The 25,813-nt window shown below is 46.2% G+C and overlaps 1 protein-coding gene across 5 annotated transcripts in view; it reads right to left on the bottom strand.

The window, feature by feature from the left end:
• The window catches only part of Vwa3a (von Willebrand factor A domain containing 3A), a 61,717-nt gene that overhangs the window by 27,601 nt on the left and 8,303 nt on the right, over positions 1–25,813 (bottom strand). For 4 of the 5 annotated variants that reach the window (XR_007591904.1, XM_050143236.1, XM_050143235.1 and 1 more), the window contains 11 exons: positions 17,306–17,430; positions 17,124–17,201; positions 13,408–13,462; positions 9,602–9,700; positions 8,668–8,774; positions 6,800–6,925; positions 6,023–6,131; positions 5,718–5,783; positions 1,804–1,929; positions 1,229–1,364; positions 1,028–1,131 (listed from right to left, as the gene is read on the bottom strand). Coding sequence is in view for 4 of the 5 variants with exons in the window: in XM_050143236.1 (XP_049999193.1) it covers positions 1,028–1,131; positions 1,229–1,364; positions 1,804–1,929; positions 5,718–5,783; positions 6,023–6,131; positions 6,800–6,925; positions 8,668–8,774; positions 9,602–9,700; positions 13,408–13,462; positions 17,124–17,201; positions 17,306–17,430 (1,131 nt within the window). In the remaining variant the exon portion in view is untranslated. The remainder of the gene's footprint in view (positions 1–1,027; positions 1,132–1,228; positions 1,365–1,803; positions 1,930–5,717; positions 5,784–6,022; positions 6,132–6,799; positions 6,926–8,667; positions 8,775–9,601; positions 9,701–13,407; positions 13,463–17,123; positions 17,202–17,305; positions 17,431–25,813) is intronic. The other variant, XM_050143238.1, reaches the window with a different exon arrangement.

Here is a 25,813-nt window from a genome sequence, read left to right on the forward strand (position 1 = left end):
CCCACCCATCTATCCACTCACTCACTCACCCATCCATCCATCCATCCATCCATCCTTCCACCCACCCACTCACCCATCCATCCATCCATCCTTCCACCCACCCACTCACCTATCCATCCATCCATCCATCCATCCATCCATCCATCCATCCATCCATCTACATTTCCATTTATTTATCATTATTTCCATTTGGCAATTAATCTACCTATTTATCCATCCATCTATTTGGCTTTTTATCTATTCGTCCAGCTAACCATCCACTTTTCTATGAATATTCACCAATATTTCATTCATCTAAATACACATCATTCTTGCCTTTCTTTCCAACTTCCCTTCCATCTTCCTGTCACTCAGCAACCCAGGGCACATTCATTGACTGTACTTGTACCAGACCTGGGGCCATTGAGTCAGAGAAGAGAGTCTTCTAAATGGTTCATATTATGTAGGACTCTTTTACATGGGGCTGAAAACCAGACTCAGGTCTTCCATGCTTGCAAAGCAAACATTCTATAGACTGGGCTATTGTCCCAGTCCCCATTTTCAGATCTTTGAAAATCAACAGTTATAATAGATTTCTTGGTTTGCTTATTTATACTTTGGTTCTGGGTGTCGAATCCAGGGCCTCATGCATGTTGAATATACTCCATCCTTAAGCTGCATCTCCAGCCTCATTACTCTAGATTTTATAAGGAGTCCTGGAGGGAAAACCCGAGTCCCACCCAGGCCCTCACACCCATGCTAAGCCTTAAGCTTCCACTGTTCAATTATAATGTAAGACGGGATGTAGCATAAGGAGCACTCCTGCAGGGTGCTGGAGAGAATCCGAATATAACATAAGACGGTAAGTAGTGTAAGGGAGCACTCCTGCAGGGGGCTGGAGAGAGTCCGAATATAACATAAGACGGTAAGTAGTGTAAGGGAGCACTCCTGCAGGGGGCTGGAGAGAGTCCGAATATAACATATGACGGTAGGTAGTGTAAGGGAGCACTCCTGCAGAGGACTGGAGAGAAGCCTGACCTGAAATTACCTCATGGATAGTAGCTGATACTGTTTTCTGGAGAATGGGCACAAATTCTTTTACAGGACTGAAGGTGTTGGGTGCCAGAATCTGATAAAGGTTTAACTTCTTGGCTGAAAAACACGTTAGCTGTGAGGCATTGCCTGGGAGGCCTTGAAGGGTCCGAGCCTGGTCAGCCTCCTGGCTCCGCCCTCTCTGGGGATTTGGTACCTTTTAGGCCATTGATCTTCAGCCATTCTGCAGAAGTCTTGTCCAAGTCTGGGAACTTGATGGCGAGAGGAGCTTCATGACTCGGGGGTTTAGGCAAGAGGCTTATGAATGGTCCTTTGGCAATCTCTGTAGAGATCTACGTGCAATTTAAAAGCTCTCCTTACACAATCACGCTTCGGAGTTCAGATCATTCACGCACACCTCTCCCCTACCCCCGCCCATGTGGAGGTTTTTAAAACATTCGCAGGTGGCTTGAAGACAATTCTCTGAGGAGCTTCTGAAATTTCAGGGGACAGGAAAAGGCCCTCAGAAACCTGTTTCTCTTCCGTGTGTTCACCTCTCCCCCTCACCCAAGGTCCAAGAAGACAAGCTATCTGTCCACAGGCTCAGATCACAAGGTTTCTGGAAACTCAAGTGACAAGTTCACCATGCCACTGAGGAAGCCTTGGTCTGGCCCCACCTCTGGCTAGGCACATATTTAGGGTGCACAAATGAGACCCCAAGTGGTTAACACACAGCGAATGTGTCAGCAACAGAAAGGCAAGCCCAGACAGCAACAGTGGAGTACCACCTACCTCCTTGATCATGCAGGTCAGCTCCTCACACGAGCTGTTGTGACACAGGGCTTGCACCTGGCTGAGGAGGTCTTGAGCCTTCTGGGTTTCTGCTCGGAGCTCATCCACATCCCTGTTGGTATAGAGCTGGGGTGAGGGAAGCAATGAGTTATTCAGAAGTCACAGGATGATGGGAGTTGTCAGTGTAGGAAAAGGCAAGCTTCCAAGTCAATTCCCAAGGCTGAGTGGCTATCTGTTTAAAACTAGGGTAATAGACTGAGGTCCATATACCAGACAGGACCCACCAATGTATTTGTCCCATGTGTACAGTATTAACTTGCAGAATTCTAACTTTACAAAGGAATATTTTAAGCCAGATGTGGTGCACCCTCTTTATGTGTGTGTGTGTGTGTGTGTGTGTGTGTGTGTGTGTGGTTTTCAAGACAGGGTTTCTTTGTGTAACAGTTCTAGCTGTCCTGGAACTAGCTTTTGTATACCAGGCTGGCCTCGAACTCACCTGCCTCTGCCTTTCGAGTGCTAGAATTAAAGGTGTGTGCCATCACTGCCCGGCTATAGTGCACACATTTAATCCCAGTACTTGGAAGACAACAGTCAAGACTACATAGAAAGATCCTGTCTCCAAAAAAAGGAACATTTTACATCCTCTGGGATGACAAGGATGATATTAAGAGCAAGTTTTAAAAATTGCTATAGCAAGATGTTTCAGTGGGGAAAAGGGCTTGCTGTACAAGCCTGAATCCGATCCCTGGAATTCACTTAAATGTGAAAGGAAAGAATTAATTCTACAGTGTTGTCTTCTGACCCTCACATACATGCCTTGGTATATGAGCACCTCCAACATATGTGTGCACATACACACACTAATAATAATTTTAAAATAACAAATATTGGTGGGAAAGTGGGGAATGAGAACACTTGTGTCGTGCTGGTGAGAATGTGGGATGGTGTAGCTGTTGTGGTTTCTCAAAAAGAAAAACAATATAGATTCCAAGTATGTTAGTGAACATCTGTAATTTCAGCACTTGGGAGGCAGAGGCAAGGAGATTGCGAAGTTCAAGGCCTGCCTGGGCTATATAGTAAGACTGTCTTTAAAAAACTACAAAGAGCTGTATCTGGTGGTATATGCCTGCAATTGCAGCAATCAGGAGCCAGAATCAGGAGGATGGCTATGAGTTTGAGGCTAGCCTGCGCTATAGTGTGAGACCGCGTCTTTTAAAGTTTTATTTTATTTTATGTTTATAGGTGTTTTGCCTGCATGTATGTCTGTGTACTGCATCTGTGCCTGGTGATGTTGGCAGGCAGAATAGGGTATCAGATCCTCTGGAGCTGGAGGTGCAGACAGTGATGAGCTGCTCAGGACCTCTGGAAAAGCAGTCAGTGCTCTTAACCACCGAGCCATGCATTTAGTTTTAGATCTTGTCTTAAAAAAAAAACAAACAACAGGGGGCTGGAGAGATGGCTCAGTGGTTAAGAGCATTGACTGTTCTTCCTGAGGACCTGAGTTTAATTCCCAGCAACCACATGGTGGCTCACAACCATCTGTAATGAGATCTGGTGCCCTCTTCTGGCCTGCAGGCATACATGGAGGCAGAATGTTGTATACATAATAAATAAATAAATTAAATCTTAAAAAAAACCAAACAAACAACAAAAACCAAATAAATAAAAACACAAAGCACATCAATAGCAAAGTCAAGCCTGGAGTTACCATGGACCCAGCAGTTTTACTTTAGCTCTGTGCTGGATCACTCAACACGGGAACTTGGGTCCTGTTCCTGCTTTCAGAGCAGCAGCATTTACAGAAGCCAAAAAGTGTGAAGCCCAATGTCCATCCTTACTCTATCTAGACAATGGAATGTCACCCGTCCGTGAAAGTGAAGTATGACAATGGCTACAGCATGCCATGCTAAGTGAGAGAAGCCGGATACCAAAGGTGTATGCTTCCATTTGGGGGAAATGCTCACAACAGGCACGTCCACACAGATGGGAAGCAGCTGAGGACTGCCAGAGAGCGGGTAGGGGAAGTGACTAAGGGATATTCATGAGTGCAGCTTCCAGTTTTTCCTTTACATCTACTATCCCTTGATCTACCACCTGTCTGTCTATCTATCTATCTATCTATCTATCTATCTATCTATCTATCTATCTATCTATCTTCCATCATCTGACTGTGTGAATACACACACACACACACACACACACACACACACACACACACACACACACACACGAGGACCATAGCTCATGTGTGGAGAGCAGAGGATGACTTGGAGTTAGTTCTTTCCTTCTATGTTGGTCCTGGGAGATGGGATGCAGGTCATTAGGTTTGGTGACAAGTGCTTTGTAAAAGCAGTAACGAGCCATCCCACTGGCCTTTCTCTTTTTCCTTTGAGAGCAAGTCTCATGAAGCCCAGGCTGGTCTCAAGCTCTCAACATAGCCAAGGAATTCTTAATCTCTTACCTTCACTTCCTGAGTGCTGGGATTGTAGAAGCCAGATTTTAAGACCTCTCTCTCTCTCTCTCTCTCTCTCTCTCTCTCTCTCTCTCTCTCTCTCTCTCTCCTCTCCTCTCCTCTCCTCTCCTCTCCTCTCCTCTCCTCTCCTCTCCTCTCCTCTCCTCTCCTCTCCTCTCCTCTCCTCTCCCCTTCCTTCCTCTTTCCTCTCTCCCTCTTCCTCTCCCTCTCTCCTCTATATAGCTCCAACTGTCCTGGAGCAGACCAGGCCTCGAACTCACAGAGATCCTCCTGCCTCTGCTTCCAAGTGAGTGCTGGGATTAAAGGCGTGCGCCACCATGCCCAACAAGATAAACTTTTCTTCCAGCTACTGTTTTCATTCATTCCCTTTTCCTAGCCCCTATAGTCTGTGGCATCTACAATCAGAGTTGGGTCAGTGAAATAGCAAAATGGACTGTTGCTTGACCTTGATTCTTTTTTAAATTGTTTTTACGGTTTATTTAACTTTATTTTATGTGCATTGGTGTGAAGGTGTCAGACCCCCTGCAACTGGATCTTCAGACAGTTGTGAGCTGCCATGTGGGTGCTGGGAATTGAACCCAGGTCCTCTGGAAGAGCAGTCAGTGCTCTCAACCACTGAGCTATCTCTCCAGCCCTTGACCTTGATTCTTCAACATGAAAGCTAGACTTTGTGACCCCTAAACGAGGTTGAAAAATCTGGGAGACAACTTGTGTGGGGCAAACATTCCTTCACTTGGTGCCCTGGGTAGCTATTGGCAGGTGTGGCTGTTGACTGATGGTTACATTCCTTTTGTTTTATTCTGAGACAGGGTCTCACTATGTAGCTGGCCTAGAACTTGAGATCTTCCTAATTCTCTACAACTACACCGGCATGACTGGTACGAAGCCCCACTCCCCCCAAACTGAATCCTCCATCAGCCAGGGGGAGCCGTCAGGTGGGACTGTGTTAACTATGACCTCCTCTGACAACAGAGTAGGCGGTGCTCAGCTGTTACCGGGGACAAGGACACCAATGAGTGGACTGCTAAGGAGTGGAGCCCCCCTTCTGCCTTTCTGAGTCTCTCCCAATAGCAGGGGCTTATTTAGGGAAGACATTTGGAGCCACTGTCTCAGTCCACTCTGGTGGGAGTTGAAACGAGCCTGGGCTGCGTTCACATTTATAGAAAGCGATGGAGGATTCTGCTGAACGGGCTTAGAACTGCTCCTAGATTCACAAGTGTGTGGCCAGCTCATCAGACAGACAAGCTACCGACAGCTTACGACAGCTTGTCCTTGTTCTTTCCACATTTTCACTGTCATGTGATTTACCTGTGTGAAGTCACTGAGCCCGGAGAGCCAGCAAGATGATGTAGGGGGAGTGAGCATGTGGCAGAGTCTGTCCTGGCCATATCCCCAGGTACAGCCCCGGGTGGTAGGTACAGCCAGTCTACAGAAGGCTTACCTCGGATTCTGGGCTGAAGCAGTGGTAGGAACCCCCAAGTGCAGCCGTGAGGTTCTTCAGAACAGCCTGGGGGATGGTGACAGAATCAGCCCTGGTGAGGCCACACCGATGTTCTAACAAACCCTTCCTAGTCTGAGCTTTCAGACTCTCCCCCACTTCCTGTTTGCCAATGGGAGAAGCGGATACAAGAGAGGTGTGTTCTGCTCAACAGCGTGGGCGCCCCCCTCACGCACAGTCTCCAAGGCCAGCCCAGGTCACTAGTGCCAACTGTAAAAGGGGAGCTTTGGAGAAGTTCAGGTACTCACAGAGGGCATGTGATCATCGCATTTGTAGGTGGTGACATGAATGACGAGGTCCCGCCCTATGGCGGACTGCTGGATGTAGTCAGACAGGACTTCCGGAGGCTGATCTGGACTGGGGAGCAGGTGGAAGAGGAGGCATGGGCACTCCTGAAACTAGGCTGTGAACAGCCCGGATCGAAATGGTAATTCCCAGAGAACATCTCATTGTGTGTGTGTGTGTGTGTATGTATTTGTATGTGCAAGTGTTCTTGTATGTGATTGTACACGCATGTATGTGTGCATGAGGAGGCCAGAACTCCATTTCTTGTGTCTTCCATCATTATTCTCTACATTATTTTCGAGCTAGGGTTTCTCACCGAACCTGGGACTCATCGATTGACTAGTCGGGCTAATCAGTAAGCGCCAGGTGCCCCTGTCTTCACTTCCCCAGGGCTAACGTTACAGGCATACAATGCTTTTTTATGTGGGTGCTGGAGATCTGAACGTAGGTCCTCATGCTTCCAGACACTTTACTGACTGAGCAACCTTCGCACCCCCTCTACTCATTCTTGATTGATCACCTATGTCCTAGGTCACCTGGGTTAAGATGTGGAGCTGGGTGGATAGCAGCCCTAGCCAGCCCTGGCTGCCCTACCACAAGTATTCACAGGTAACCTAGGAAGAGAAGTATCCTAAGTGTGCATGAAGCATCACACTCGGTGATGCTTTTCTCAGACACGGCTTGGGTCATCAACTTCCTTCATGGAGTCTATTACCTGCTTAGTAAGGAAGGAGACCTACCAGTTTCTCAAAATGGCCACCAGAGAATTCAGCTCCTTGTGAGCAAAGACTTTCTTCAAGGCTTGTAGCAGGTTGCTGCTTCCCTCAGGCTGCAGCTTCTTTACCCAGAGCTTGAGTTCCTGGAGGCTGGAAGGAGACACAGCAACCTAACTATAGTCATGTGCATCTTAATGGTTTTCCAAGTGAAGGACTCTAGCCCACTTGAGCATGTGGCTCTGGCAGGCCTTACCCTTCCTGAAGCTAGCCCCCAAGGTCCGTTCTCTTATTTGTCCACTTTCTCCCCCTGAGCTGACAACCAAGGTCCAGAAATCAAAGTATTGAAGTCCAGCAATCAAAAGCCCCCTTTGGCTCACCCAATTAACATGCCCAATTAAAGTTAAAACACGTCATCCTACACAGGGTTTCCCATTTTACCTTATAAACTGCCACTTTCCCATGTGCACGTCTGGTTCCTCTCTATTCAGAATTCTCTATTATTTTATAGTATAATTCTCTATTATTTGTCCCACTGGGGTAAATTTTCCTTCTCCTTCTCCCTTGCCCCCTTTCTCCCTCTCTTGTTCCCTTCTGCTTCTTCCCCTTCTTCTATCGACTGTCTTTGTCTCTTATCCCTGCTCTTTGTCCCTCTGGAGCAAATAAATCTCCTTTGTGTTGAGAATTTGGTCTTGGGAGTCCTGACCTTTTCCTTTTGCCGAGGTTCCCTTTGACTTGGTGATAGCCTTTGAGATCCTATGCTTGGATAATAGACCAGGACCTATTCTAAGAAATGTCTATGGGTGATTTTGCCATCCTGTGATGTCACTGAATATACTTAAGCAGACTTAGATGGCATAGCCTACCACATACCTGAGCTGTATGGGGTATACACGTGGTATAGCCTATTGCATCTAGAGCCTTGGTGCACTGAACTGCCAGTGGCCATTACCATTTAATACAGCAGATGGCATTAATATTCAGGTGTCAGCCCACCAGAAGCTCAACTCTCTGACAGGAATGTCTCGTCCAAGCAAGGCTTACGGGAATATAGACTCCAGAAGGTCTTTTGCTCATGTTGTGCCTTCATATTGTTGCCGCTACATGCTCTTCTCTGGTTTCTGATAGGTTGTATTTATATGTGGGGAGTCCCCTACTATCTGTACTGTAGTGTGTTTATCACATGATTTCATCCTGATCTACTGGGCATTTTTATTTGTGGATTGTCAAGAAGGTGACTCCTCCTTAAGCTGTATTATCTAGCTGATATTAAAAATGTTAACTGATACAGAGTTTTGATGATTAAAAATGGACACAAAGAAATGCTACCCATGTCAGGGGTTATATATCCCCATTAAAAGCTGTCTTGGATTACAGTTTAGCCTGACGTTAGGAAAACAGCTGTATTTCTCCAGCTGCCCATATTTCTGCTGTTGGAACTCACTGGTGTGTGCTCCCCTACCTGCTGTGGTTTGGGAGTTTTCATCTTAAACATTCAGGGAGGTGTTAGGGACAGAGCTCAGTGGGTAGTGTTTGCCCTGCATATATGCCGCCGTCAGCATGTATGCAGCCATCAGCATGCACACAGCCATCAGCACGCACGCAGCCATCAGCATGCATGCAGCCATCAGCATGTATGTAGCCATCAGCATGTATGCAGCCATGGCCTACATCCCCAGCATCTCATAAACCAGGTGCACACTATGACCCTAGCACTCAGGAGGTGGAAGCAAGAAGATCAGAAGTTCAAGGCCATCCTCAGCGGTGTAGCAAGCTTGAGGCCAGCCTGGGCCACACGAGGCCTTAATTCAAGTGAATCAACAAACCAACACAAAGGTCAACATTCCACTGGATGGAGAAGTGAACATCCTGGTGGAGAGCTGGCAGTCACTCACGTGGAGGTGCTGACTTCCACAGGGTCCGGCCAGAGGGTTTTGGTGGTGACACCAAAGGACAGGACATACAACTTTTCCTTGAGGCTCAGCTGCTCGTCAATGAGACTCTGTGAACAAAAGGAGACTGGTTGTTCACAGAGCCAGGGTTCTGTGGACCCTGGCTACATGGCTACACTTTCTAGTATAGGCTGCTCTCATGGGTGGGGAGTTGCGCTGGGCTAACCAGTGCTGAATGAGGTGGCTGTCCCACATGGGGCCTCTCAAGGCTCTGCTCAACCTCCATAAAATACAAGCTGTTGCTAATGCAGTTGGTACCTATCTCAGTCTATAAGCATTTCCATGGAGAGATGCCCTTCCACATTGCCTCATGTGTCTGAGCCAGATGTAGTCCTAGGGGTTCATCCTATGGCAGCTGTGTGAGGTGGCCAGATTGTCCTCCCCACTTGCTTTACAGAGGAGATAGCAGGGTCATAGCCTGGAAGGGGTGGAGGGAGCTGGGATCTGGCTCTGTGTTTATGTTTTGGAGATGTCCAAAGAAGCCAGCATAGCTTCAGCATCTGGAAAAGGCCGGGAGCCCAGTGCTGTGTGGTTCTATGCTGCAACCATCCCCAGTCAGATGAACGAGGATGGAACAGACTCCAGCCTACATCCTGTCTTGAGGGAACTTGGGTTTTTACAGGGGTGGGGTGTCTATCTGGGAGGCTCTGTTGTGGGGAGAATACTAGAAGTTCACACTGTAAGTGAAAATGAGTCTGTGGGGAGGTTTCACAGAATTCAACACATTTCTTCCCCTGGAGGTGATAATTGAGTGAGGAGCTGTTCTTCAGGAATGGTCCTGGTTTGCATTTGCTATAAACACAGTGAGGTTGTGCAGCCGGCAGGGAGGGTGGAGAAGTGGGAGGCTGGGGAGGTGCCCCTCATGCAGGAGACTCACTGTGAGGTCATTTTCGAATTCTTCTCTCTGAGCGTCACTGCTGACCTGGGACGCACCGATGAGGAGTCCCACTCTTGCTCCCTTGACGAGGCCAAATGCCTAAAACCAAAGAGGAAATGTGCAAACAGCCCAGCCCTGCACTTTTGAGGCAGAAGTGTGAACAACACTTTCACTGCAACAGAAAGATGTGGCAAGGTGGGAGCCCCATTCTACCAGAGAAAAAGCAAGACCAGAGGTCCTGCCGGGCTCCAGGTGCTGTCTGCTCTGGTTGGTGGCAGCCAACTCTTTCTAAGTGCCTCCTCCTGAAGCTATTGGCCAGACTCATGCAATAACACACATTGCTACATCAGTCTCATACAATAACACACATTGTAACATCAGTGTCATACAATAACACACATTGTATCATCAGCGTCATACAATAACACACATTGTAACATCAGCCTCATACAATAACAAGCATTGTTACAGAAAATTTATGGGAAAACACGCTTTGGTGGATGCAATGCCTGATGTCTAATGCTATCAGGTTGTTTTACCTAATTCCTTTCTGTTCTTATTTATGTTTTGTCTTCTCTGTGAAAGACAGACTCCTGAAGCTCAACGGCAACCATAGTACTTCCTATGATGCCAGAAGAGGGCATCAGATCCCACTATAGATGGCTGTGAGCCACGGTGTGGTTGCTGGGACTCAGACTCAGGACCTCTGGAAGAGCAGCCAGTGCTCTTAACTGCTGTGCCATCTCTCCAGCCCATTACACCGATTTTTAAGTTGGTGTGCTGGCTGGTTTTTATGTCAGCTTGACATAGAGTCTTCCGAGATGAGGGAGCCTCAACTGAGAAAATGCCTCCGTAAGATCTGGCTGAAGGAAAGCCTGTAGGGCATTTTTTAAACAAGTGATTGATGTGGAAGGGCTCACTGTGAGCCGTGCCACCCCTGGGCTGGTGATCCTCAGTACTATAAAAGAGCAGGCAGGACAAACCATGAGGAGCAAGCCAGTAGGCAGCACTCCACCATGGTCTTTGCATCAGCTCCTGCCTCCGGGTTCCTGCTCTGAGTTCCCTTCACAATAGACAGCGATGTGTAAGGTTTTAGTCACAGTGATGCACCACCCAACTCTCAACTCAACCTACATCAGGGCTCTTGGGCTTTGGCACGGTGGATGTTTGAGGCTGGATGCTCAAACTTGCTCTGCTGTGGCAAGCTGACCCGAACATCTCAGAGTGTTTAACAGTATCTTGGGTATTTCTAAACTAGATGTCAGGAGTACCTCCACAGTACCAGCTGTGACAACCGAAAGTGTCTTCAGGCCTTGTCAAATGGCACCTGTGACAGCAAACTCACCACTACACACACAGCAGTTGAAAATCACTGTTCTACACCCATTCCATATATTTTTTGTTTTTTATTTTTAAGATTTATTTATCATATATACAGTGTTCTACATGCATGTATGCATGCAGGACAGAAGAGGGCACCAGATCTCATTATGGATGGTTGTGAGTTACCATGTGGTTGTTGGGAATTGAACTCAGGACCTCTGGAAGAGCAGGCAGTGCTCTTACCCCCTGAGCCATTTCTCCAGACCCCTGCTTCCTTCCTTCCTCCCTTCCTTCCTCCCTTCCTTCCTCCCTCCCTTCCTCCCTCCCTTCCTTCCTTCCTCCCTCCCTCCCTCCCTCCCTCCCTTCCTTCCTTCCTTCCTTCCTTCCTTCCTCCCTTCCTTCCTTCCTTCTTCTTTCTTCTCTTTCTCTTTCTTTCTTTCTTTCTCTCTTTCTTTCTTTCTTTCTTTCTTTCTTTCTTTCTTTCTTTCCTCTTTCTTTCTTTCTTTCTTTCTTTCTTTCTCTTTCTTCTTTCTTCTTTCTTTCTTTTCTTTCTTTCTTTCTTTCTTTCTTTCTTTCTTTCTTTCTTTCTTTCTTTCTTTCTTTCTAAATAGTGCTGAGGACTGAACCCAGGACTTGTTCTCACTAGGCAAGTATTCTACTACTGAGCCAAATCCCCAACCTCTGAACTCGTGAGTCTTATGTTTCTCATCCGAATGTCTGTGATTAAGCCTAGGGCTATCACCAAGATCTCTCTTGGACCTTCAGACATGTGCCACTGAGCCCTGCTCTCCAATCCATCTGGATAGCTGGTGAAACTCTTTCACTTCTAGGGTCCCAGGCAAGGCCCCCTGATGCCCCACCCCCCAAACCTGTTCCTCCCTTAGCCTTTCACAGTTCCATCAATAGCGTTCAGCACTGGCCTAGGCACCCACAAATCTCACCTGCTCAACTATTTCCTGAATCTATTTCACTCCGTCTATGGCAGCACCTAACTCTAAGGCACCATGGTTTTCATATCGCCTGTCCTGTGTTCCTTTCTGGGCACTCAGCCTAGATAGCAGCAGCCAGGTTGCTCCTTGGAAGCATGTCTTCCTGACTAGCCTCACCTCTGGTCTCCATATTGCTTCTTCTAGCCTGAGACCACCCTGATTGTTGCTTCTGGAATGGTACCTGATATTTATCTCATAAATATTCATTGTATTCTTGATTTACCTGATATTGATCCATAAATATTCCCATATGGTACTTATGATCCAAATGAAGGCCGGGTTTCCCCAGGGCATTGCCAGCCTCATGGGAACAGAAGTTAAAAGTTGGAGCTCCGTCTCTTCCCTTTAAAATGTAAGGAGGGGGCTGGAGAGAAGGCTCAGCTGTTCAGGGCACTAGCTGCTCTTTCAGAGGACCTGAGTTTCATTTCCAGCACCCACAGGGTGGCTCACAATGGTCAATCACTCCAGTTCCAGTGGACCTGATGCCCTGGCCTCCATAGGTACCAGGCACACATCTGGTTTACAGGAAAAACTTCCATATACAGAAAATAAAATAATTATTTTTTAAAAACCTGTAAAAAAAATAAAGTGTAGAAAAGGGCCCGAGGAAATGACTCAGTTGGCTAAGAGAGCATTCTGCTCTTGCGAGGACTGGTGCTTAGCTGCTAGTACCCAACCCACGTCGGCTCACAATCCTCTGTAACCTTTACTCCAGGGGGTCCAACTTGACCTCTGAGGGCTTGCGCGTGTGTGCGCGCGCGCGCGCGCGCGCGCACGCACGCACGCGCACAGAGAGAGAGAGAGAGAGAGAGAGAGAGAGAGAGAGAGAGAGACTCTTTTAAATGTACAAACGCTATCATAAGAGTTTGAAAACACACTATCAAAATTGTAGGATTTTCCCCATAAAAGTAACTGTAAGTGCATCTGAGGAGCCAGAGCCCAGCGGTACCAGACAGTTTCCTTTTTCTAGGGAAGTCAGAAAACAGGCCCCAAAGTAAACTAGGAAGATTTTGAACTCTGGACAATTAAGGGGAGAACTTTGGAGCAGACCTGCTGGGGGCTACACACGGCTAGCTTACAAGCCTGCTTTAGCCCCGTCCCCGCCAGAGGCCCCCCTCCCCCCGCGCCGCCCAGATGCACGTACACTCTTTCCCATCTGAGAGCCCACTCTGCCTTTCCAAGTATTGCCACCTGTCTTCCCAGTCCACGACGTCTAGAAGCACAAAGCTCGCTCCTCCCAGCCCTCCTTGTTTGCCCCGCCCTCCTGCCACTGCTTCCCCAGTCATGAGCACTGCCTCAGGCCTAGCCAGCTGGCGTGCTTCATCCTTTGAATATGAGGAACATAGTTGTGTCTGTAGATTCCATGCTTGCGGGCTAGGAAGTCTGTTTTAGTGGAAGCCAACTTTAGTTGTAACGCCATCGTCTGCAGGGCAAAGGGCTCTCCCCAAGCAGCCGGGCTGAGGATGCCGCGAGGAGCCCCACGTGTGCCATTACCTTCTTGCTGTTTTCTGTGAGCCACTGCATCCTCTGCTGATAGAGCTCAATAGTGCTGGGGAGACACCGGAGAGACTCATCACCAGGCGTTGTCACGCGCAGGGGAAAGGGGCTAGGATTTTCTAAGTTCTGGTTACCTAAATTTTTAATTAAAACGTTCTCTTTTATTTTATTTTTTTTAAAAGATTTATTTATTTATTATGTATAATATGTTCTGCCTGCATGTATGTCTGCAGGCCAGAAGAGGGCACTAGACCTCATTACAGATGGTTATGAGCCACCATGTGGTTGCTGGGAATTGAACTCAGGACCTTTGGAAGAGCAGCCTGTGCTCTTAACCCCTGAGCCATCTCTCCAGCCCTTTTATTTTATTTTTTATTTTTTTGAGACAGAGTGTCACAGTATAGCCCTGGATTGCCTAGAACTTGCTATGTAGATCAGGCTGGCTTCAAACTCACTGAATGTGGTCTGCCTCTACCTCCCTGCTGCTGGGTTACAGGTGTGCACCACCATGCCTGGCCTTTTCTACATCTCTGGGCGAGAATCTTATTCTGCAGCCCAGGTTGGTCTCAGACTCTCTCTTTTATTGTTTTTTAATTTTAAAATTTAATTAAGTACTTTGTGTGTGTTTTGTGTATGCATGTTGGGGGAGAGGAAAAGAGGAGGAGGAGGGAGGGAGGAGGAAGAGTCTGTGTTCTGGGGCAAATGTGTTAGTGGGAGGAGTCAGCTTCCCACCACCACCTTCTGGAGTCCAGGAATTCAGCTCAGCAACCCAGGCCTGTACAGCAGCCTTTATTCATGAAGCCTTCTCACTGGTCCAACCTTGAACACCGGTCCAGCCTCAGGCTCTAGGTCTTTTGCCTCAGCCTCCACACTCTGGAATTAGAGGCATGAGCTACCTCGTTGACTGAATTTTTAATTTTTCTTTTCTTTTTTGAAACAAGGTTTCTCTGTGTAGCTTTGGAGTCTGTCCTGGAACTCGCTCTGTACACCATGCTGAGCCTGAACTCACAGAGATCCGCCTTTCTCTGCCTCTCGAGGGCTGGGATTAAAGGCATGTGCCACTACTGCCTGGTGGAAATTTTAATTTTTAAGGCCTTGTGGAGAATGTAAGGCAAACGTAATAAAGAGAGAGCTAAAGGTATGTGTTTGCCAGGGCACCATGGCGCAGCGGCGGTACGGGGAGAAGGGACGGGGGCACCTGTGCAGGGACCAGGATTTGGCTGTAGCTCTCCTATGAAGCAAGGCAGGGTACTAATGACTATGGGTGAGCTGCTGGGACACACTCCTGGGAGGATGGGGGCAGCATTCTCGTGTGGAAGGTGGAGGGACAAGACTGCTCTTACTCAGATGTGAATCTTTTAGAAAATTATTCTTTGTGTGTTTTTGGGTGTTTTCCCTGGATGTGTCCACACAATGTGTATGCCTGGTGCCCGAGGAAGAGAGATGTGGAAGATGATATCAGACCTTCTGGAACTGGGGTTATGGGTATCTGTGAGCATTCCTGAGACCACTGGGATTCAAACTCAGGTCCTCTGCAAGGGCAATGAGGGTTCTTAGCCAACTGAGCCTTCTCTCGGACCCCTCAGATATAAGTCTTACAGAAGACACGGTTCCAAGTCTCCTGGGGGCTGGCCACAGGGACAGTGGCAGGGAGCAGCCATTTCTTAGATTGATTAACAGAATATCAGTTCCTAAAAAGAAGCCAAGAAGATGTACTGACCACTGCGCCTACAGCAAAGCAACTGCCTTGAAGGGGTGGACACCAGCAGGTGCTCATGGGAAGCCTCAGTCACTTGGATCTTACTGAGCTGCCTCGCTGAGGGCAGCTGGGAGAGAAGAGCGTGGGAGGCCGGAAGGTTAATGGGCATGAATTCATGAGGCTGGAGCAGCAGGCAGAATCATGATGGAGCCATGAGTGTGAACATACAGCTAAGACATGGAGCCTCACACTGAGACATGCTTGCGTTTGAGACTTTGCCATTTATGGACTCTGTGAGCTTTGGAAGGTGTAGCATCCTTACCGAATCCCAAAGGTTCATCATCTTCTATGTAAAGATAATCCCAGGAGTCTGTCTAAGTCAATGCGCCAAACGCCTGATTAGTGAAGCAGATTCGACTATTCCTTAAGGATATTGGTCTTTCTTGGTCAGGATGGTGACTGGTACGTTGCCCGTGCTCTAGTGGGTGGCCCCACACATATGCACATATGGACAGAACTAACTGGACTTGGTGACATATCCAAAGGAAGAAGAGGAGGGGCTATGACATGAAGTTGGGAGGGGGTGGTAGGGGAAGAATCTGGGAGGAAATGAAGGGTAGATATGACCATATTTAATGGCATAATGTATTAAATTATCAAAGAACAAATTAAAAACAAAATGTTGGATTTATAATTCAAAACAACAGAGCTAAATATTATAGAACTTTACATATTTGCAGGGACACATACTGTAATCTAGTAACTTGGGAGACTGAGGCAGGAGGATCTCAAGTTGACAACTAGTCTGAGTTACATAGACCTGTCACAAACGAAAGAATGAACTAACTGAACATCATGTTGTTATTTAAAACCTTTCAAACATTCTGACCCCCAAAACTTTGTATAAAATTTATAAGAATTTTGATAAACCCCACTAACTGGGTGCTGTATGAGCACCTGACTTTTGATTAAAACATTGAGCAACTGACTTTTGGTTAAAAGTGGTTTGACTTTTGATAATTAGTTTGAGAATAATACAGTGTTTTGGGCAGTTATAAAGATGAAATAAGATTTTGTAGGCAGCCCTTAGCAGAGTTTTTGGCACATTAATAAATGTTAGCTATTAATTATCATCATAACCTTTTGGGAAACCTTAGGCAGCAGTAATTATAGATCACAGATTACTGCAGCTACAGCTGGGATGGAATCTTTTTCTTTTGTATTTTTCAAGACAGGGTTTCTCTGTGTAATAGTCCTGGATATCCTGGAACTCCTCTGAAGACTGATTTGGCCTTGAACTCACAGAGATCCGCTTGCCTCTGCCTCCTGAATGCTGGGATTAAAGATGTGCACGACCACCACCCAGAGTGGGATGGAACCTTAAGACTTTTCTGTGTACTGATTATGGGAAGATGTTTGTGAGTGTGTGTGTGTTTGTGTGTGTGTGTACGTGTGAGTGTGCACCAGTGTGAACTCAAGTATGTGTGTATGCTACTTGTACTATCCAGATTGTTTTGGGTGGGGTTGGGGAAATGGCTCCTCAGTTAAGAGCACTTGGTGATCTTGTAGAGGATCCAGGTTCAATTCCCAGCACCTACCCGGTAGCTCATATCATCTGTAACTCCACTTTGGGGGGAATTCAGCACCCTCTTCTGGACTCTGTGGATGCCAGGCACATATATGTGTGCTCACATACATGTAGACAAGACACCCACACACATAAAATAAAATAATTGGTTTGGGAGTTGGGCGCATGCCTCTCTGACACACATCTGCAAAGGTGGGAGCCACACCAGTCTGGCAGAGCCCTCGGCCGTTAACCAGCGGATGAAGCTGGGACATCTGGGGCATTCATCCAAGGGCACCTGGGAGATGCTAATCTAGTCCAGCGCTTTCATTTTACAAGGGTAAATTGTCTACTACCGAAATTGCCAGTTGGTCCCAGTCGTGTGCAGGCCGTGAGATGAGAAAAGGCCTCACGCACAGGGGCGCTGGAGGACACTGGGAAACTTACTCGGAGAGCCTTGATACAAAGTGGCGGATGGTCTGCGCGGAGAAATGCACTTCGGGCACGGCCTTGCCAAGCTCGTCCCTGGAAGAGCAAAGCTTTATTTGGGGTTTCTCAGGCTCAGGGCCGGGTGAGCTACTGCCCCCTTGGGGTGCTTGGGGGAAAGGATGGGAGGACGTCAGACTTACAGCTCAACTGTGCCGTGGCTTATCAGGTCAGGCAAGGTGAGTTTCTCAGACCTTAAACTGTGAGTTGAGAGCCAGTCTTCAGAGTCTTCCAGATCTGAGGCCCGAGTTTCACTTCTCTGCAGCCGCTGCAATACACAAGCCAGAGCCACACAGTAAACAGTGGGAATCGGGGACACAGACAAGGGTGCAATTGGTTCCCTTCACACAGACACCCAAGGGATGTGAAGTCTGGGAGACTCTATCTCAAAGTATTCTAAAAAATTCTCCCTGCTAACTGGGAACAGTGGTACATACCAGTAATCACAGCACTTGGGATGCTCATCTGAAGTTCAAAGCCAGCCTGCGCTACAGAGCAAGACCCTGTCTCAAAACACCAACACCAGCAACGCAGCAACCACAAAGCTAATCTCCTTGCTGAGAGAGCATGTGAGCATGAGGCTGGTAACCCTGGAAACACCACCTTCATATCAGGCCCCAAATGGGGTTCACAGAGTCAAGGGCAGCTCTGCGTGCGTGATCAGACACAATGACCAGACAACCTGATAGTAGAATCACAACTTCTACAAAAAAAAGTGGCCCAGAATGTCTGGGATTTCACCCATGACTGCTAGCTTCTTATGGTTTTGTGCCCCTTCTTCCAACCCAGGATCATCTGGAGAAAGTAAAATATATTTCCAGAACGAATCAAATAAAATGTCTTTTTCTGTTGAGTCGTTCCCCCCGCTATCCCATGCCGAGAGCTTTTAGACGGAGGTGTTAAAGGAAGCCCTTTCTTCAATTTAAAGTTTTCTATTTCCTAGCCTACTGTCAAGTCTTGGCAAACACAAGTCACGTGGTCTGCCTCCCTTGTAGTGGGAGCGGTCTGGATATATATCTGGTTTGTTTTCAGTGGGATGATCTTGTTTATTCCCACAGTCGTGGACTCTAAGATCTTTTCAGGTAAATTCTGTCCCTAGCATTCTAACAGAGCCTCAGCAAACACTAACCGGTCCAGCAGAGACGGGGCCATTCTAGCTCCACCCCAGAGACCAGAACCGGAGCCGTGAGTGAGTGGGTCCTATTCATCACAGGACTCAGCCGTGAAATGCATAATGGCATCTTGTGCCTAGTGACATCTGCGTCATTCAGGACCAAGTTCAGGATGTGTGTGTGTGTGGTCCTGGTAGTGGAATTCAAGCCCTGTGACAAGCACTTAGCACTGATGATGTTTTCCAGAGCCAGCATGTACACAGTCTTGATTTAAAACTGAGTCTGCCTTCTCTCATCTCTCTCTTCTGAGGTATTTCTGAGTCATTGCTTTGAACTGGTCCCATCCTTGGTGCCCGGGGTTACAGTGCAAGTGAGAATATTCTTGTTTTCTCACAGTCTGTGTTCTAGTGTGGATAGGTGGTCAGTGAAAAAGAAAGGAAATCAGCATACAGCGGAGTGTCAGAAAGTAACATTTTTGCTAAGCATCAGGGAAAGTGGCCAGAAAATGACTTGGGTGGTTTGGGAGGCCGCCTGGCTGAGCAGCAGTCAAACAAGGCCTCTGAGCCAGGCACTGAAGGCTAAGAAGGAGCCAGCCCTGCACACAGCCAGAGAGACACATTCCAGCTGGAGCCATGGAGGCATGGAGGGGCTGGAGTGTGTGAAGGTGAGGGGGCAGTCTAGTGTTGGGGTGTAGTTGTGGTGGTTTGAGTGATTATGGTTCCCATAAGCTCATAAGTTTGAATGCTTGGTCCCAACTGGTGAACTGTTTGGGAAGGATTGGGAGGTGTGGCCTTGTTGGAGGAGGCGTGTCACTGGGGGTGGGCCTTGAGCTCTCAAATGCAGGCCATGCTAGTTGGCCCTCTTCTCTGTCTCGTGGTAGCTGCAGCTTCTGCACGAAAAGCTCTCAGTTGCTGTTCTAGCACCATGACTGCTTGCCATGCTGTCTGCCATGAGGGTCATGGGCTCTCTGTAAGCAAGCTCACAACTAAACGCTTTCTTTTATAAGTTGCCGTGGTCACGGTGCTTTGTCATGGCAACAGAACACTAAGACAGTGGGAAAGCAGAAGTGGTGTGATAAAAGTACAGACCGCACGGGTACAAGCTGCACAAGAGCGCGTGCAAGGCAGGGTCAGCAAGAGCTCGCTGGGTAACAGCGGCTGTCTATGGGCTGCAGAAGGGTCTCAAAGACTGATGGAGTCGGACATAATTCATAATCCAGCTCAGTCCCACTGTGAGACACATAGTGAGACTTATACAAAACATATACACACATACACCACACAGATACAAATAAACACATATACACACACCACACAGATAGATACATACCACACAGACACACACACACACCATACAGACACAGATACATATACACACATCACACAGACACATACATACCACACACACACACCATATAGACAGATACATATTCACACATATACACACACCACACAGACACATACATGCTACATAGACACACCACAGACACAGATACATATTCACACATATACACACATCACACAGATGCACACATACCACACACACACATACCACAGAGATGCAGACACACCATACACACAGACATATATATGTTGTGGGATATTTGTACAGTCTATGAAAATATATTGCTGTGATTGGCATAATAAGCTGAATGGTCAGTAGCTAGGCAGAAGGTACAGGCGGGGCTTCGGACGCAGAAAGAGGACTTGGAAAGAAGGTGGAGTTGCCTGTCAGATACAGAGTATGGACAGTATGGAGAGGGCAGTTACATATGTCACAATTATAAATGGCACAGTTACATATGGCAATTACATATGGCGCCCAACATCTATGCACCTATTCCCACAAAGGTTCTGAGAAAGCTGAAACAAACAAGCAAACATGGTTTCTTAGTAACCTGGTGCTCGTAGTACACAGAGGCACAGCTCTGCTGTATAGCGAGCACTTGAATAGCTCACGTGCTAAGTAGTAGCAGCATGCTAAGTCAAAATGCTTGCCACATCCCTCCAACTTCCCAGAGAAGGGGTGGTTAAATGCAGCTCCTGGTTAAACATAGCTCTCATCTATACTGCAGGCTTAAGACTGGCTCTCATGGACGAAAGAGTAGGCAGTCAGCCAGCCATGTGCTAAGCAGAATGGCAGAGCGGTTTAAAGCTTGGCTCACATGATCAGAGGAGGCATAGGAAAACAGACCAGACCAAAAATATCCTTTAAATGGATACAGTAAAAAAAAAAAAAAAAGGGTATAGACAGTCATAAAAATAATTTAAGATAATAAAGTCTTTAAAGATAGAGTAGAGTAATATAAAAAGAATAAGCCACATAAATACAGGAAATACATAGGGTATCTGGATCCTGTATGGTACTATGTTGACTTTGAATTTTTTGCATGCTGATGAGTGAATGGCAGCTGCTGAGAGACACTGGATTGTCTCTCATGAAGAAACGGCTGAATTAAATCAGCTTATATAATTTAGGGATGTCTTAACTTTAGAATGGAAATCAGTATATGTGTTATGTTGGGGGGGGATATGCTCTTGTTTCCACAGGAAACAAAAAGCTACGGATTGCTTCAAAATTAATAAAGATCAGATTTGATGGGGGGAGACCTCCTGAGGATTTGGCTACAGACATGAAGGAAAAAGCCAAGAAAGACTACAGGACAGGTGGTGTATAAATTGATTCCTTGTCACAGGAACAGCCCTGAGACTGGAAGAGACATGATAAACCTTGCTGGCTACAGAGTTCTCATGACTTATTGTTACATGACATCCTTTCTATGCATGGCTAGAGATTTATATTATAGTTATAAAGTTACAGTTATATTAAAGTTATATAGTTATGGTTATAAAGTCCAGACAGAACTTATAAAGTTTACAAATGCCTTCTCATTGTTCAAACATAGAACAACAACAACAAAATCACCTTTAGCTGACTCGTGCACACTGCCCATCCTATACTTGTGTTAATGCAGATGTACATGTTACCTTTAAAAGTTTGTGTGTTTTCAGAAAAAAAGGACCAGACACAAATGAAGACAAGTAGCCCAGGTGATTCAGCCTCTCAGAATGCCTCTGTTGCAGGCTCATCAAAATTCTGCATCCAGAACAACTTCAAAGCTGCTAGCTGAGACAGTCCAGCCTCACTCACTACTCCAGCCAGGACTTCAGATAAGTCCTGCATTTTCCCATTACACAGAGACTGGACAACAAATGACACAGCTAGCTCTCTCAGGACTTGATCATTATCCCAATTTTATCAGGGTCCCCTAAAGGTGCTATTACCCCTAGACAACAAAAAACTGTCTACATTCCCAATAGGTGGGATGGGTGGTTTTTGGTGTTTAGGTGGATTATGGATGTTCCTCATCCTTCGGGGGGTTCATTAAAAGTTGTTATTGGTCATGATTAGGAAAAAAAGCTGAACAAAGATTAGATTCAGGCATCTCTTTCTGAAGGGAAAAGGGAGATACAGAATGATGGGATAAAAGGGTAGATTGTTGAGTCTACTTTGAATAACCACTAGTCTCAAATATTTGACATTGGTATGGATTTTTATATATTGATATAAATTTAAGTTTATTTTTTCTATACTGCATTTATGTTTCTACTCTTGTTTAAGGTACTGTACCTATGTAGCTCATTTAAAAATGTAATGTATAATTAAGAAATATAGGTTAGTAGTTAGCCATCTATAATGATTGAACTTGTAGTTGTGTTAGCTTTCAAGGTTAAACAGACATATACTTTAGATAGATAGGTGGTCTTCAGAGACCTACAGAATATGACACTTAAAATGTTCATGAGAGTGAGATACATCTGCTCCTGGTAGCACCAATTTATTTCAAAAAAGGATGATGGGCATTGAAGAACCTCCATATGGAGTTTGTTTTCACTGTGGCAAAGTTAGCCATCTGGGCAAGAAACTGCCCTTGCCTCAATTGCTGACAGTATGCTGTTCAAACTGGACAAGCAGGACACAAAACAAGGTAACTGCTGAACTTTGCAAAGACAAGGTAGGGAAGTCCTTTAAAATTCTTGCTTCACAAAAAAAGTCTTGTTAGATATTATAGGCCCGTGGGATGAAGAAGGATGCTGCCAACATTGCAGAGGAGTGTTGGGTGACTGTCCAGGCAGTCAGATGTCTCTGTCATTTTTATAGTTTGGAAGTTATTTGCACTTACTGTTTACTCAGGTAACATTATATCCATCTTAGATCTTTGATGGAGTTGAAGACAAGATAGTTATAGTTTCCCTTGTTACCAAATTCAGAAAAGAAGCTCACAAAAGAGGTATAAAGTATATAAGGTTGAGAGATATAAAAGCTTAAATTATTTAGGAAAATGTTTTGAGGGGGCTGGAGAGATGGCTCAGCAGTTAAGAGCACTGACTGCTCTTCCAGAGGACCCAGATTCAACTCCCAGCACCCACATGGAAGCTCACAACTGTCTGTAACACTAGTTCAAGGGGCACCCTCATACAGACACGCAGACAAAATACCATTGCACATAAAATAAAGATAAAAAGTTTTAAAAAAAAGAAAATGCTTTGAGGTCTAAAATGATAGTTTTAGGATGGTAATACAAGTTATGATAGAAAAAGGTTTAGGCATAAAACTTTAAATTCATCAAGATAAGATAGATAATATTTTCTCCAAACATGCCAAATACATTTGAACTAGACATTGTGAATGTAATCCCTTCCCGACAATTATTCTTATTGTATATAGTTTTACTATGTCTGAGTCAAAACCTTTCCTTTTTATTTATACAGAAGGGGGAAATGTTGTGGGATATTTGTATATGGTATGAAAATGTATTGCTGTGATTGGGTTAATAAAAATCTGAATGACTAATAGTTAGGCAGGTGGTATAGGCGGGACTTCTGGAGACAGAGAACTCCGGGAAGCAGGCAGAGTCACCAGCCAGACATGGAGGAAGCAGCATGAGCAGTATGGAGAGATGAGGTGACGAGCTACACACAGAATGTAGATTAAAATAAATGGCTTATTTTAAATTATAAGAGCTAGTGGGACAAGCCTAAGCTAAGGCCAAGCTTTCATAATTAATAGTAAGTCTCTGTGTCATTATTTGGGAGCTGGCAGTACAGAGAAAGACTTGTTACACATATACACACATACATACCACATATACACATGCACGCACATATGCACACATACACATTATGTGAAATTATGGAAATGGCCTGAGTTCAGCTCAAAGGTCCCTTCTGGGTACATACTTGACCTTGGTGGTCTGTCTTTGGACTTGCATGTGTCAGGGCTCTCTCTTGAGTGGGCAAGGTGCTGGTCCGAGGCTGAAATCTGCCTACTGCAGGGGGATGGCACTCTGCAGAGAACAGAGGACACAGGAGGAGCACAGCCCATGGGCGTCTCCGTGTCTCCGCTTTCTTGCGAAGCAGTGCCCCCTTCTCCTTAGCTGTGTGAGGCTAGGGCACAGAATGTGAGTGACCCTGAGCTCCTCCTCTGCACCTAGTTCTCAAAGGGGAGGTTCTTTGCACTCAGATTTGGTTGTCAGGGAGGGCTGGCACCAAACAACGACGGCTAAAATAAAAGGCTGTTAGCACATCCCAGCTCCCTGCTGTCGCTCACCTTGCATTCTTTCCCAAGACCCATTTAGTTCCGAAAAGAAATTAGCAAGTGCTCTCAGGATGTGTGAAAACACACTCCTAATGACTGCAAACACCAATACCGCGCCTAGGATGTGCGGCGCACTCTAGTCAAGTTAAGTAATCCCGGGAGAGCGTCACTTTTCTGACGAGGAAACTGAGGCAGAGAACTGAAGTCATTTGCCCAAGGTCACACAGCTAAAGAAGGTGGTGGAGCTGGGGTTCGCTGGAAAGCTCTATCAAGTCAAGCTTATAGCCAGCACACTCTGAACATCAACTCCAGTGTCTGCACGAGAGTCCTTCTCATTGTGGGATTCAACCCCAAGAAAGCCCCTCCTGCCATTGAGAGGCTCGGTGCCAGAGATCACACACAGTCCCAGCCCTACGCTTCAGGAAACCAGGCTCTGTATCCTGTGACCACTAGGTGGCACTGCTTCCTTCCAGGACACCTTGCATATGACAAGGATCATGCACCCTTTTCCCATCTTGCACTTGAAATGGTGTGTCATGTTTTAGGCTGTGGCTTTTGCTCTGCAGATACTTGAAAGCCCATCCCTACAAACATTGCTTGAGACTGAGGGCCCTGCTGCTATTCTGTTGAAGTTCACTTTCCATTTTAAAATTTATATATATATGTGTGTGATGTGTGTATATATATATATATTTCAGTACTATATTTACTTATTTATTTTAAATCAATATATTGGTTGTTCTAGACAAGGTCTCTATGTGTAGCCCTGCCTGTCCTGGAACTTGCTTTGTACAGCAGGCTGGCCTTGAACTCAGAGATCTGCTTGCCTCTGCCTCCTGAGTGCTGGGATTAAAGGCATGCACCACCATGCCCAGCTCATACAATATATTTTCATCATGTTTTTCCCATGCCCGAACTCCTCCCAGATCTTCCTCCAACTTTATGCTCTCTCTTGGAAAAACTACAAAAACGAAAATCAAACAAGCAAAACAAAAACAAACAAACAAACAAAAAACAAAAAACAAGCAAACAAGAAACCATTAAGACAAAAAAAAATGCCCAAACAAAACACAAAATTCTACAAGTAATTAAAATAATAAAGTTCCTTTTGTGTTGGCCAGCTACACCTAGGCATGGGGCCTGCCCAGGAGTGTGGCTGATATACCCAGCGACATTCCGTTGGAGAGACTGACTTTCCCTTTGCCTGTGGGCATCAGCTGCAAATAGGTTCTTGGCTGGGGTGGGACCTTGTGTCTGAAGTGGACACTTTGCATGGAGAACACTACGGGCTCAGCGTTGGACAACCAGAACTCTCCCACTGCTGAGAGGAGAAACAAGAGGCCTGTCTGTAGCTGATAAAGTCAGGTGTGTCCCACAGCTGGAAAGGGAATTACTCTGGTATGAAATCAGATGAAACAAAGATCCACGTCACTGGCAACTGATGTCACTGAGTGATTTCTTCTTAGGACTACCCATAGATCCTCATTTCTTTTTTTTTTCTTTTTAGAAATAGTGTTATGTGTCCCAGGCTGGCCTCAAACTCACTCTGCAGCAGAGAGCCGAGTTTGGCCTCCAATTCCTGATCCTCTTGCTTCCACCTCTAGAGTGCTGGGATTTTAGGTCAGTGCCACCATGCTTGGTTTCCTTGCTTCCATTACTTGAGAAAGGTAGATGCTGGCTCCTTTTCTGGTTGTTTAGTTGCTGGCATCATAACTATAGGGCTGGACATCCTTTGACTGGTGTCTTTGTAGTCTAGTGTGGGTTAGCAGGTGGCTGCTGCCTGCCTTGCACTCACAACCCGGAAGGACAACGGCTTCCACAGAAGAGAGAATTCTGAGTCGTGCGTGACTGTAGGAAGATAGTTCACTTCCACTCAGAGTGAGCCTGAAACCAGCGTGGCGCTTTTGCTTTCTTTCCTTAAGTTAAGCCTTCCGCCCTGAC

This window comes from Alexandromys fortis, unplaced genomic scaffold (assembly GCF_014885135.2).
Source record: "Alexandromys fortis isolate MF-2015 unplaced genomic scaffold, M_Fortis_MF-2015_v1.1 scaffold_45, whole genome shotgun sequence".
NCBI lineage: Eukaryota > Metazoa > Chordata > Mammalia > Rodentia > Cricetidae > Alexandromys > Alexandromys fortis.